This window comes from Aegilops tauschii, chromosome 5 (genome assembly GCF_002575655.3).
Source record: "Aegilops tauschii subsp. strangulata cultivar AL8/78 chromosome 5, Aet v6.0, whole genome shotgun sequence".
In the NCBI taxonomy this organism is placed as follows: Eukaryota; Viridiplantae; Streptophyta; class Magnoliopsida; order Poales; family Poaceae; genus Aegilops; species Aegilops tauschii.
This window is the reverse complement of record NC_053039.3, coordinates 5744276-5759596: the sequence shown is the minus strand read 5'-3', so window position 1 is coordinate 5759596 and position 15321 is coordinate 5744276. Positions and strand designations below refer to the sequence as shown.

Genomic DNA, 15321 nt, shown 5'->3' with positions numbered 1-15321 from the left:
GGCCCATTATGGTCTGCAGAATCTTGTGGGCCTTTAGCTGGGCCGGCCCATTGTGGTCCGCAAAATCTTGTGGGACTTTAGCTGGGCTGGCCCATTATGGTCTGCAAAATCGTGTGGGCCTTTAGCTGGGCCGGCCCATTATGGTCCGCTAAATTTTGTGGGCCTTTAGCTGGGCCGGCCCATTATGGTCTGCTAAATCTTATGGGCCTTCGGTTGGGTCGGCCCATTTAAACTTTGTGGGTCACTTTTGGGCCGGTGCACGTGTCAACATATCATAGGCCCATCTCGACCGTTGGATGAGTGACACCTGTGCCAACGCGGAGCTGACGCGTGGATCCGTCAGCCAATGAGAATTTTACACGTGGAAAATCGGCATTGGTCGTGGCTGTTAACGGGTTATCGGATCCAAAATCCGACCCGATAGCTTAACGGCGTTCCGTTACGGTGGATGCCACGTGTCGGTCACCCTTGACGAAAGCACTTCTGTGACGCCCAATTTATCGTCATGGAAGTGGACATTACCGTGATGATAATTTTGGCAATGTCATGGAACACTTCTACGACAGCACAGGTATGACTATCTTGATTCTGTCATAAATTTGTCATGGATGTACATGCATGACAGAAAACGCTACCTACTGTGATAAACACGTATCATCACGGAAGTGTATTTTTTTGTAGTGAACTCTCTTCCTGTGCATCGGCATGTCATAAAAGAACAATTCATGCACACATAGTAAAGGCCAATTCATAGTATAAACAGTTTCTTGCAATTTTATCGTGTTGGAAACATAGAGAGGTGGAGATATAGTTCCTCTCTCATAATAATTGCAAGTAGGAGCAGCAAGCACATGCATATAATATTCATCAAAATCATCACGTGCAACGGTAAAAGGCAACCCATCAATATAATCCTTAATAAGTGCAAACTTCTCCGATATAGTGTAGTTTGGAGAATTCAAAAAGATAATAGGACTATCATGTGTGGGTGCAATAGCAACAATTTGATGTTTAACATAAGGAACTATAGCAAGTTCATCTCCATAAGCATAATTCATATTGGCATCTTGGCCACAAGCATAGCAAGCATCATCAAAAAGGGATATTTCAAAAGAATCAACGGGATCATAACAATCATCATAGCAATCATCCTTCGGTAAGCACGAAGGGAAATTAAACAATGTATGAGTTGAAGAGTTACTCTCATTAGAAGGTGGGCACGGGTAGCTAATCCGCTCTTCCTCCTTTTGTACTTTGCTCTCCTCCTCATCTTTTTCATCCAATGAGCCCACAGTTTCATCAATTTCTTCTTCCATAGACTCCTGCAAAATATTAGTCTCTTCTTGGACAGCGGAGTAGTCCTCAATATATGGTTCAACATAGGCATTAGAAGCATAATTATCATAGCAATATTTAAGTATGGCAAAATTTTCAGATTTGTAAAGAGTAGCATCATACGTTTCAATGAAAGAAGCAATTTCATAAGCACCCTTAAAAGCAACAAATTCTTCAATTTGTTGAACATCATAGTAATTATAAACACCCTTAGCGTACGAAGATACGATTCCATTATCAATAAACTCACATTGGTAGGGAAGGTGTTTCTTAGGGTTTTCAGAACAACAAGTAACATCATATATTTCACATAAATTCCAAGCATAGCATTGCAAACGATGAATTTGATCCAGTAAAAGTTTCCCTTTTTTAGATATGCGGTGTCGCACATAACAAGCATGCTCATCTAAAGATTTGCCCTCAACTAAGCTAGTTGGGGTTTCAGCGCGAGCACATAGGGATCGAATACGATCCAACTAATAAGCTTCAGGAGTGTGATAGATTTTGAGTGGTTCTTCAACCATTGGTTCAGTAGGTACAACTAATTTTTTTGGTATTTTGCGTTTCCTACCCATAACTAAAGATATAAAAAACAAAGAACAACAAATAAAAATTACTTAGTGATAAAGCAAACAAGCACACACGAGAATATTCACCCCACGCTATGACTCCCCGGCAACGGCGCCAGAAAAAGGTCTTGATAACCCACAAGTATAGGGGATCAATTGTAGCCTCTTTCCATAAGTAAGAGTGTCGAACCCAACGAGGAGCTAAAGGTAGAACAAATATTCCCTCAAGTTCTATCGACCACCGATACAACTCTACGCATGCTTAACGTTCGCTTTACCTGAAACAAGTATGAAACTAGAAGTGCTTTGTAGGTGTTTTTGGATAGGTTTGCAAGATAATAAAGAGAGCGTAAATAAAAACTAGGGGATGTTTAGATAAAGACACAACTAAATTAGTTTTAGTAGAGAGCTTTTTGTTACGAGAAAGTTATTTGTCCCTAGGCAATCGATAACTAGACCGGTAATCATTATTGCAATTTTATTTGAGGGAGAGGCATAAGCTAACATAGTTTCTCTACTTGGATCATATGCACTTATGATTGGAACTCTAGCAAGCATCCGCAACTACTAAACATCATTAAGGTAAAACCCAACCATAGCATTAAAGCATCAAGTCCCCTTTATCCCATACGCAAACAACCTACTTACTCGGGTCTATGCTTCTGTCACTCACGGCACCCACCATAAGCAAATCATGAACATATTGCAAACCCTACAGCGGGAATCCCTCACGCTTGCGCGACACGGAGAGCACCATAGGACAGCACCAATAATAAAGCATGCAACTCAAACCAATCTTGATCATCAAATAGCCCATATGACAAAACGGATCTACTCAAACATCATAGGATAGCCATACATCATTGGGAAATAATATATAGCGTTGAGCACCATGTTTAAGTAGAGATTACAGCGGGTAAGAGAGAGGTTACACCGCTGCATAGAGGGGGGAAGAGTTGGTGATGATGGCGGTGAAGTTGTTGGTGAAGATTGCGGTGATGATGATGGCCACGGCAGTGTTCCGGCGCCACCGGAAGAGAAGGGGAGAGGGGGCCCCTTCGTCTTCTTCTTCCTTGACCTCCTCCATAGATGGGAGAAGGGTTTCCCCTCTGGTCCTTGGCCTCCATGGTGTGGGAGGGGCGAAAGCCCCTCCAAGATTGGATCTGTCTCTATGTTTCTCTCTGTTTCTGCGTTCTGTCTCCTGCCCTTTCACCGACTCATGTATATATGGAGATCCGTAACTCTGATTGGATTGAAACCTTCGCCCAGATTTTCTCCGAAAATTAGTTTTCTTGCGTCCAAAGTATAGCAGCAACCGCCTTACGGGGGGGCCACGAGGGTCAGGGGCGCGCCCAGGGGGCCCCCTGCCTCGTGCCCCCCTCGGGCACCGTCTCGCGTTGATTCTTCTTCCGGAATTCTCCAAATATTCCAAAAATATTCTCCATCCATTTTTATCCCATTTGGATTCCGTTTGATATGGGGTTTCTGCGAAACATAAAACATGCAACAAACAGGAACTGGCACTGGGCACTGGATCAATATGTTAGTCCCAAAAATAATATAAAAAGTTACCAAGAGTATATGAAATTTGTATAATATTGGCATGGAACAATCAAAAATTATAGATACGACGGAGACGTATCAATCATCACATGTTTTTTTGATTTGAATATTTATTAACGAATCGATCTTTCTTCTTTCAGCCCTCCGGATCGAGCAAATCTGCTTCTACACACAGCAGGACAAAGCGAGGCCCGGGCAAAAAGTTGAAGGAGGGTGTAAAGTACAACATCGATTCCATCAAAGCTAATGGCGAACCCCTCATGCCTCAGAACATTGCGAACAAGTTTGTTCGTTAGTGTGGAGTTCTTGTGAAGGGCCAACTCCCGATCTCCATTCAAGAATGGAAAGAGCCAAAGGAGAAACATCCAGATGTTACTTGGGTCGACGACAGAGCAAAAAACGCTTTGGGAATCTCTCATGGAACATTTCACCCTACCAGATCATTTCACTGATGCAGATGTGCAGAAAGTCAAGGACGCTGCTCTTAGGAAGATGGCAGTTGCATTCAACACCCACAATAAAACTGTATGGGCCAACTACGTCGAAGGAGAAAAGAAGACTCCAGAATTCAAGGGAACACTGGAGAAGCAAAGATAACACTGGCCCGCTTTCATGAAATTCAAGGAATCCGAATTAGCTAAGGAACGGTCGAGAAAAAACAAGACCAATGCCGCAAAAAGACGAAGTTCCATAGGCTGGGGCTAGGTGGCTACGCAGTGGCAATGCCTAAGTGGGATAAGTTTGAGGAAGAGATGCTGGATGCAGGGGTCACTCCAGTTACTAGGAGCTGCCCCCCCAGGTGTAGAACTTGGTTCTATGCGCATGGGGGGGCGTTGGACCCGAAGACATGCCTGGTTTCCCAGAAGGCAAGTCTAAAAGGAGCCCAAGAGAAGTTACTTCAAGCAATAGAAGATGCTCGAACGGGGGTGTTCACGCTCAACAGAGAGAACGACGAGCTTACGCGCGCCGTGGGAAATCCTGAATACCCGGGAAGAACACGAGGCAAGGGCGTTATTCCCTGGTATGAGGGATTTTCAGAATGGAACGACGACTACAGGACCAGTGCAAGAAGGAAGATGGAGGAGGAGAAGAAGAGGAAGATGGAGGAGGAGCAGAGGAAGCAGGAAGCAGAACGCCTTCAAGGCCTAGAATCAGCGCACGCGGACTTGGCACTCAAATTCCAGCGGCAGCAGCAGCAGATGGACTCACTTAGCCAGGAAAGGGGGTCTCAGCAGCGGCAGCAGCTAGCGGATGATCCAACATTGGATAGCACCGTCCCATCCATGCCGAGAAGCCGCGTTGGTTCCGCCCCGGTGGACGCACTGCTGGATAGATACCCTGTGGATGACATCATGGAGAACACTAACTGTGAGCTACACTTCAAAATGAAGAACATATCCATGAAGGTGGCAGACGCCGTTGCTTGTACAAACCCCCCGAAGCAACCTTCCATTGCAACCCGATTCCAGCTGGCTATGCTCGTGTCGTGGTTGATGAGGTGGTGGACCAATATTCGGGGCTAGAGCTTGACATTCCTGGACAGCACGAGGAGCACACACTAGGAGAGGCCATACATCGTATCATCCTATGGAGAAAGGATTGCATCATCTTTCGAAGGCCACCGACACCGCGTCGTCATCCGACTCCTCCTCGATGTGAGGCCACTCCTCCTCCTCCAAGTCCGGCACATCAGCAGGCCACTCCTCCTGCTTCAAGTCTGGCACAGGGTGAGGCCACTCCTCCTGCTTCAAGTCCGACACCGCCTGAGGCCACTCCTCCTGCTTCAAGTCCGGCACAGCGTCAGGCCACTCCTCCTGCTCCAACTCAGCCATGTCAGCCGTCTCCGCTGCCTCAGCAATCGGGGAAGAGAGCCGCCGCAGCTATGGTCCGTAGCGCTACGAGTCGAGGTAGTACAGGAGGTACAGGCAGAGGCAAGCAATATAAATATGGTCCAAGCCTCGCTCCTCTTCCTCAGAGGCCTTACGACATGACCGAGGAGCAAAACGCAGCCACAGTGAAGGCCCAAGTGGACGCCCATTTTGGACTGAAACCGGCATCGCCGCCAAGGGAGAAAGTGCCTGAGGAAAAGATTGACCATTTTATTCGTATGGCTAGACCACCAGCTCCCAAGCCTGTTGACTCAGACTATGAGCGCCAAATCAGGAAGGCACATCGAGCACGAGTATAGAAGGAGTCGAGCTCGAGCCAAGCAGCTGGCAAAAAATGCAGGAAAACCGTTCCCCAGCTGGGAGAACAGGCGACGCAATCGATCCCCCCGCTTGTTGTGCCAACAACACATAAGAGTACCAGCGCCCTATATATATATATATATATATATATATATATATATATATATATATGTGGGAAAACTATTAACGTTCCCCAGCTGGGCAATCTGGTAATAACCGAGGAGCATATAATGCAGGCTGAAATGCTCGGTATGACTGTTGGACAACTCCTCTTAGAGAGGAGGAAATAAAATGGAAATATGTCCGCGGTGAACCTTTGGTCGAGCCCGAGGAGGTCAAGAACCTCCCAACGAGAATGTATAAATTGCATCAATGGTACATGAAAATTTGCAAGACCCACAATCTACAGTTCCTCATGGTGAAAGTCAAGGAAGAGGATTACTTCAATAAGCTAGTTCTGTCTATTGAGTATACAGAACTGTTTAAGTTATTCAATTATGACGCACTCGATAAATCTATCGTCAGTTGCTATTGTCTGTAAGTGATTTCTTTCTGTAATTTAAGTCTCAAGCTAGCTGTAGTGCTCTCGTTGATCATTACCTGTAATTATCCTCACTATATATTCTTTTCTGTGGTATTATGCAAGATGAAGATGTCTGAAATGAGAAAAGCTGGACGCTATGGCATTGGGTTCATTGACCCAAATACCATTAATGAAGAGACATGGTCATATGAACATTATAAACAAGAAGTAGAGAATAAGATGCTAGAGTTCTTGAAGCGTCTCATTACCAATGCAGATATACTACTTCCTTACAACTTCCAGTGAGTCACACTGTCTTGTACTACAAATTCTGTTTTTGTTACTAGCTAGATGTTAATAAGTGTATAGGGTTTAGGGTTAGTTGATGAGTGTTATGCACATGCCCGCTTAATTTATACATGCAAACGTGCGCATGCAGGTACCACTAATTAAAGTTAAAGATGAAAAAGTTGAAGTACTGGACTCACTGCTTAAAAAACCTAAAGAGTACTCAATCGTGAAGGGGATAGTCAACAGGTAATTTCAATCATTATATATATATGTCCTGATATCAACTAATTAATAACTCATTTATTCATTTTCTTTGCCGGCGGGCCGGCAGGGCTTGACAAAAGTTCATCAAAGACGTTCCAGGCCCGTTTAGAGAAAATCTGATCGACCCACGGTAATTAATTAAGTAGTACTAGCTAGCTAGCTACCATGCAATCTCTTTAATTCTAGTTTTAATAACATTAATTATGATGCTTGATTAATTATTATCTGATTGAACTCTATTCTCGTACTGGCCATGAAGCAGGAGCCAGGGAATGATTTATGTGCATACTACGTTTGCGAGAACATTTGCATGATGACGTCCGAAAGGAGCACATCTGATAGACAAATATGGGTACGTTTGCCAGAACACTATACACAATTTTTACATCATTATCGATATCTAGTCACACAAGTAATACATGCATATTGCTCTCCTTCTTAACAGTTCAATGAGGTGCGGCAGAAGCTCCTACCAATGGATCACGTACGAGCAATTGCAGAGGAAATAGCGGGATTTTTGCTCGACCAGGTCATAGATCCTAGAGGAGAATTCCATTACCCGCTATGATCGGTTCTACGAGAAATTCTATTTATATATATATCCATAATGTGTACAATAAGTAGTATCGTAAAATACCAGCAAACGAAAAAGAATTAAATGGAAAACACAAAATTAAAGGAAAAAAGAAACCCTGAACCCAAAACCCCCTAGCCTTTTAGTACCGGTTGATGTTACCAACCGGTACTAAAGGTCTCCCCGTCCCCGGCGCCGGCTCGTGCCACGTGGTGGCCCTTTAGCGGCGGTTCGTGCATAACCGGTACTAAAGGGGGGGCCTTTACTCCCCACCCTTTAGTGCCGGTTACAGAACCGGCACTAAAGGCCCTTACGAACCGGTGCTGTAGCCTGGTTCTGCACTAGTGCCGTTCAAAAATAATAACAGAGGAATATCATCTTGTGCTTATATCCTTTTCGAGCTTCGCATGCATTTAAGTAAGTATACTCACACCGTCATCCGGGGTGGCTAGCTTGCTATTGGCAATGTATAGAATTACATATCTTGCACACATGGTGCCTTTGATCGCTCAGTTCATGTTTATGTAGGGTATCATTTGCTCCCCCCAAACGGGTTCACACACAACCTCCCTTGTTTTCTCTCAAAGAAAGGATCTGAAGGAAAGAGTACTAAACATTAACAACCACTAATTTGTCTTTCTGGCCATGATGACCGATCAATAAATTGCCAAGCAGAAATAACCTTTTGGCAACACATTATGGAGCTGCAATACAAAAATTGAAAAATCAAGTAAATAGCAGCCAAGCTAGCTAATGAGAGGAAATGCCGGGAATCAAATATGATAGGTGTGGACAGGGACTTACTGATTCCGAGGGCTCACGACCCTCGTGTCGGTTGTTACACTTACTAGTAATCGTGTGCATGAAACACATGCTCAGTTTGCCAGCAATAATATTTCCAAGATTAACTGCAATTAATGCTGACTCCAAGATTATTTGTATTTAATGCAGCTAATTTTGTTTCCAAATTTTGATTAATGCAATTAACATGTTTCTAAATTATTGATGATGTGATGGATATATACATCATTGAAGCAACGTGAGACGTTGGATATAGATGGTTGCATGACTTACATCATTTGGGTTCACCAAATTCGTGCTTTCACAAGTATACTAGATAATTGTTCGTGCATTGCTACGAGGTATAAATACTCTAGTACGTTAGTCAATATTTACTTGTCCATACTAAATGTAATTATGCAAACAAATGTTACCAAATCATACCTAAATACTGTCCTACCCATCCATACATGATGGGAAAGGTAAAGAGTCCCAATGTGTGTTCGATGTTGCTATCAAGTTGCTGCTAGCCGCCGGACGGTGCGCTGTATGTCCTCCACTAGTAGAAAACAGGGCTTTGGTCCAAGGCCTGGCAAGCCCATTAGTCCCGGTTCAGTCACGAACCGGGACCCATGGGGGCACAGGTCCCGGTTCGTGAGCCCAGGGGGCGGCCGGGCCTCGTGGGGCATTGGTCCCGGTTCATCTGTCCCCTTTGGTCCTGGTTCCAGACAAGAATAGGGACCAATGGGCCTCGCTCCTGGCCCACATCCATTGGTCCCGGTTCGTGGCTGGAACCGGGACCAAAGGGGGTCCTTTGGTCCCGGTTTCAGCCACGAACCGGGACCAATGAGGTGGCTATATATACCCCTCGCCCGCGAGTAGAGCACTCCACTGCTCTGTTTTTCTGGCCAGCGAGGGGAGAGCTTTGTGGTGCTCTAGCTCACCTCCTATGAACATGAGGTGTTCGATGAAATGCCCGAGCCACACTACTTAAGCGTTCTCCTCTCCAAGCTCGACCTCCAAGCTCCATTTTCTTCGTGATTTGTCTAGGTTTAGCGGGCCGTCCATTTTCCTCCAAGCCACACTACGGCTGCTCCGGCGCGTCGTAGCACTCCGCCTCTTTTTCGCCTCGTAAGCAACAAAGGAAGACAGACGCCGCCTCTCCGGCTGCTCCGACGTCTAGCAGTACAGCCAGAGACGGGAGGCAATACAGATTCGGTCCATCTCTCAAGCCTCTAGAGAAGTTACCATACGAGAGGACCGTGGAGGAAAACGCGAAGATCTGTGAAACCCAAATGAAGGACTTCTTTGAAATGCAAAGAGCTATGAAACATCCACCTCCGGAGGAGAAGATAGATCGGGTGAAAGTTCAACGCACTATCAATGCCCTGAATCGACCACCACCGCCTCTGCCGGATGACAACCATGTCCGTTGTCTTAAAAAGACATTGCCAGAAGCGCGCCGGTCGGGAACTACTTCAAGTGACAAAAGGTTAGCACAACGAAGAGGTGGGAAAAAAATCCCCAGCTCGGAGAACAGGAGAACCAATCGTGCCCCCCGCTCAAGGTGTCTAGCGATATCGTCGCAAATCTGCCGGTGATGGTGCCCGGTACCAATCCTGGAGATTACCTGCCCGACGATGCACATTTTGGTACAATGGAGGTGGACGAATTTAGATACCAGTATGGGAAGCCTCTCGTCAAAGATGGAAGTCCTTCTCTAACAACGATGATGCGAAGATTCCATCAATGGTACATGAAAACCTGCAGCGAGTCTGGGAAGGATGCTTTGACAATGAGAATTAAAGATGACCACGACTTCATTGGACAAGATGTGTTAACTGTTGTTTTTGACTAGTTTTTCCAGCTCTACAATCTAAAGGCCCTCGACAAATCACTCATGGCTTGCTACTGTCTATAAGTACTACTTTCTGTAATTATCCTCACTATATTATGCAGATTGAAGATCGTCGAATGGAGAAAAGCACAAATCTATGACATTGGGTTCATTAACCCAAATGTCATACATGAATTTATGGTTAAACACAATGTCTCAGAAACCGAGGACAACTTGCTAAAATCGTTGCTCAAAATACTCTTTCCTTACAACTTCAAGTGAGAGTTACTTTCCTGTGCACATTCGGTTTCCCTTATTACTCGAGCTTATAGTAATGTAACTGATGAGTTATGCATGCGTGCGTAGGTTCCACTTTATTCTCCTAGATATTAAGCTTGAGCGGGGAGAAGTAACCGTCTTAGACTCCAGACGAAAAGATCCCGAGCAGTATGCGGACATGACTCGAATGCTCGAGAAGTAAGTTCAATCGATCATTATCGCACCATATCGGCAACTTTGTTCATTTCCTGATATCAAGTAATTATTTTCTTTGTCTGGCAGGGTTTGGAAAGAGTTCACCACAATTTCTCCGGGACTGCCGACCGAGCTGCGATTTAAACATCCGAAAGTAAGTACTACTACCTAGTTCCACGCATCTCCCATTGATTCTAGCTAGTTTTATCAATACCATTTAGCATGCTTGCTTATCAGTTTGATTGACCTCTATTTCTCGTAAAAGTGCTTGTGGCAGGAAGCCGGGAATGATTTATGTGGACACTGCGTTTGCGAGTACATCTACAACGTGACGGCCTCTAATAAGCGGGGCTACTCTGAAAAAGAATATGAAGTGCGTAAGCAAAAATATTCACAATTTTATTTTATTACCATCATTTGTGTTGATCAGTTTCATTCATACACATGTATTGACCCTCTTCTTCAATTTAGCTCTAGCGGATGCGGGGTGAACTCCTACCACATGGTCGCATAAAAGCAATTCAAGAGGAATTGGCGGGATTATTTCTTGACCATGTCATCAATAAAGCCGGAGAATACCATGTAGAACTTGACTTCAGATGTTAGGGATTGTATGAGATGTTATATTGTATCTAGCGATGAAGACCGGGACCTCTGCACTGGCGTCACATCGAGAGGCAGGCCGCTCATCTCTGCCGCCACCGGTGGCCGTGCATGCGCAAGAGAGCTATCTAGCTAGCTATAGCCAGATCACTTTCTGGTCTCCACAATAGAGAGCACGAGATGTGCGCCTGTTGTGCGCTGAAAATGAGCTGGGTTATTGATATGGTTGTGATGGCACTATGCCGCCGGCGTACAGCCTATATGGAGAAGACATTAGTGGCGCGTGGTTACTTCCGCACAAGAAAATGCCGAGTGGGCAGGTACCAGAAAATGCTGAGTGGGCCACATTGCTGTCCCAGGTGGGACGGAAGAAAATTTCGAATAAATGCATCGTCCTTTACTATTAGACTAGCAAAAATGCCCTTCCGTTGCGACGGGAGAAGGAAAATCATGCTCCCCTAGTTCAATCGCTCTAGACCAAATCGTACTATACCATTAAGATATTGCCTCTCTCCTTCTCTTTGTTCCTAGGAGACATGTGCACCCTGTCATTGGGACATTTCACGGAGCGTCAGCCATATAAAGCATTTATTGATAATAAATTTAAAAAGTGCATGTATAAAGTGCTACACTTTCAATCATAAAATCATGGAGTAGCTTACCTCGATGAATTCAATTTTGGTTTACTAAGTCTCTTTTTCTCCAGGAGACATGTGCATCCCTTGGGACATAGACCAATACAAGGAAAAGAGGGAAAAAGCCTATATTCACAAAAGCACTGCTTATAAATATCAAAATTACCTTTCCCGTTCATTCACCAAGTGCAAGGAGCCATTACCATCATCAGTTGAAATATTGTTGAGAGATTAAACTTACAAGGACATCGTACATTTATTTACATCAACAAAACAAATTGGTGAATAATAAACTAAGGTTTAATTAGTAGGTTACCAGATGTCCGTTAGTGACTAGGAAATTTCTTCTGACCTTGCATGCACGCCCGACCTATAAAGTTTAAAGTAAATTTTTTTATATATATACATATGGAATCATAATAAGTAGATTGCGCATGTACCTTGCCAAAACATTATTTTTCTTTGAGGAGTGTGTATAGAATAATACCTTTCTTTAGAAAGTAAAGAATAATATAAGGCCAACTGAATATCAGTTGCCAAGCTTTATCTGCTAGCAAGTGTTTCATGTTCCAACACTTCCAAAATGGCCTTAAAACACATGCATTACACACTTCTGTTTGCAAGGGCACCATCTGCGAGAGCTTACAAAGCCGTAGATTATGAAAATTATTCTGGATCTGATGGGGAACAAGTGAACGTGTTGCTGAGGAAGGCTTGGCTTCATTGCCATTGTCACCCCATGTCCTCGATCCTCTGCAGGAAGCCTATGGGAACCACGCCAATGGGTTTGTGTTGTCTCCGTCGTTGCCATGCATCCTCACGACCGAAAGGAATCGGTGGCTGCTCGCTTCCAATCCTGCAGTGAGGTCGGCCATTTGTTGCACGGTCAATGACTTGCAGCTTGCAAAAGAGACGTACACCACGCATCCATTTGGATGGATGTCATCAAGCCTCTCTAGCTAGACACGTGGGTGTGTTGGTGCTGGCTTCATTGGAGGTTGAGCACCAACGAACGAGCCCACTGGAAACACGGACAGGAAGGTGAACGGTGCAGCGACACGCAGACGGGACAAAGAGAGGCTCATGGAGATCGCGATACTCATCCGGCAAAACACCTTCGTGGAGCAGCAATTGGGGCTACATGCCGCACCAGAGAGCGAGGATGATCGGATCGATGTCGGGCGAGAAAGTGTCCATTGGATCCGTCATGAGAGAAAGTGTCGATTGTATTAAATAGATTGCTAGTATGAGAAAATATCATTAATTCTTTTCTCAATTATCATTGGTGACTTGCATAGATGTAAAACGTATATTTCATATTGGCCTTGTATAAATAAATGGAGGGAGTACAGCCGATCGATCACGTAACAACCAAGCGGTCAGCTTGATAAGCTAGGGACAAACTTTCCATCGATCATGTAACAAAACAGGAAACTGCATGGAGTGCGGCAGAGTAGCGAGCGTACGAAGACGAGACCATAAATATTACATCCTTTATTTATTGATAGGTATAGATATATTATATTTTATCGACTCACTGTCACTCACAAGGTAGTTACACAACACAACGAGCGCAGCGCCCTCAGCGCATGCAAGCATTACTACCACGTGATAGGGTGCCGTGAACATTCAGCAGCATTCCAGCAGCTTGCTGGTCGTCCTAGGCTTCCAGCCTTCTCCTTATTTGGACAGGCAAGCCACCCTTCATCCTCAGGGTTATCGAAAGCGCGTGCTCTGGCACGCCGCCGCCGGCCTTATCGGCCATGACGTCGACCACAAATTCTTCGAGAACACTGGCGACAATGGACTTCATCTGCACGTATGCCATCTCCTTCCCAAGGCACGTCCTCGGTCCGGCGTGGAACACCGTGTACAGGAACGGGCTCACCGGCCGGAAAGCCCCATCGTCGTCGAGCCACCGCTCGGGCTTGAACTCGGCGCAGTCTGTGCCCCATATCGTGGCGAGCCGCCCCATGGCGTACGCATTGTATGTGATGGACCAGCCGGCACCGACGTGCGTGCCATCAGGGAGCGTGTCATCTGCCGCACATGTCTCGGAGGAGTCAATCGCCACCGGTGGGTAGAGCCTCATCGACTCGGTGAGCGCGGCGTGCAGGTACTGCATGCTCCGGAGATCATCGAACGTGAATGGATCGCCAGGGTGGGTGCCCGTTGTGAACCGAACCGAGCGGACCTCGTCGGCGATGCGTGCGACAACGTTCGGTCGGGACGACACGAGCCAGAAGAACCACGTCAGCGCCGAGGATGTCGTCTCGCGGCCGGCGAGCAGGAAACTGAGGACGATGTCCCGGAGCGCCTCGTCGCCGTGATCGCCGCTCGCCACGAGCCTTGACAGAAGGTCGCCTCTGTTGTTATTCCCAGACGAGCTTTGACGGCGGGCGCGGACGATGTCCATGGCGAACCCATGTACGTTGGCGATGGCCTTCCTCAGGCGGCGCTCTTTGCCGACATCGAGCCACCTCTTGATCTTCCAGGTGACCTCCAGCCACCGCTTAACGGTGAGTTCTTGCGCCTCGATGAAGGCACGCATGAAGTCTGACTTGCCGTCTGTCAAGACACCGTCGTCGGCGAGGGAGCACGGGTCGTGGCCAAAGGAGATCATGCAGACGGTATCGAACGCGAATCGCTCGAGCACGTCCTGCATGTCGAGAACCTTGTGGCCGCCGCTGGCCCCCGCGCGTCGCAGCAACGGCAGCAGCCTGTTTCTGACCTCGGACTGCACGGAATCGATGACGAAACCGCGGAGCGAGTGCGTGGTGAACTCACGGCTGGCGCTCTTGCGCTGCCAGAGCCATTGCTCCCCGTCGGAGTTGAAGATGCCGTGGCCGAGGAAGTCGCCCATGACGGGGATGGTGCTGTCGCCTTTGGGGTAGTTGGCGAAATTGGTGCGCAGGACGTGCTCGACGTCGGCCGGGTTGCCCGTGATGATGCAGGTGATCATCCCGGGAATCCAGAAGCCCATCCTCCTCTCCGGGCTGCCGATGATGAGGTCGGTCGACCAGTCGAGGAAGCGGTGGCGGTTCTTGAGGAACGCGTAGAGATGGCCGAGCAGCGGGTGGCTAGTGAGGCCATGGCTGCTCGGCTTCTTCTTGGCCAGAGTACGCCGCACGATGCGGTGGGAAATGTAGAGTATGGCAGGAAGCAGCAGGAGCAGGAGCATCTTGTTCTTCTGGTGTTGAACTATGGCTATATGAGTTGGATGGATGGAGGAGTATATGTAAGGCCCCGAACCGAGAGGTGTACCTTCTTTTCCTTCCCGGGTCGTCGCTCGTTTAGGCCCTAAAGCATCAATCAATTCACTAATTCGTGATGCAAAGCGAGCTAGAAACAAAGAAAGAAGCTCAACACAGTAGCAGCTAATTAAGCTACCTTCCCCCCTAAAAAAGAACTAATTAAGCTAGTACCTAGCTGCGATCCATCCATCAATTCTATCCTCTAGCTTACGGTTTATTCTAGAGTAACCCTTTCAATCAATTATTTACTAAATCACTAATTCATTAATACTCCTTGCAAAGATATGATGTTTGTTTGTATTTAGGGTAAAAATTTGTAGACCATTTAATGTAAAATCATTATTTTATGTGATAGGATAGTTCATACCTAACATTTTAATGGCTGGCCATGGTATTTCAATACAAGTTAATATTTTATAAATCAACTTTT

The 15321-nt window shown here is 46.1% G+C and overlaps 1 protein-coding gene across 1 annotated transcript; it reads right to left on the bottom strand.

Moving 5' to 3' along the window:
* Positions 1-12982: 12982 nt before the first annotated feature.
* LOC141022257 (cytochrome P450 CYP94D108-like) lies at positions 12983-15034 on the bottom strand. Its single transcript, XM_073498570.1, has one exon. The coding sequence runs from the start codon at positions 14816-14818 to the stop codon at positions 13298-13300; it is 1521 nt and encodes a 506-aa protein (XP_073354671.1). The 5' UTR covers positions 14819-15034; the 3' UTR covers positions 12983-13297.
* Positions 15035-15321: the final 287 nt, after the last annotated feature.

Bases quoted from the DNA above. Each gene is read 5' to 3' on its own strand.
- LOC141022257 (XM_073498570.1), bottom strand. From the start codon at position 14,818: ATGCTCCTGCTCCTGCTGCTTCCTGCCATACTCTACATTTCCCACCGC.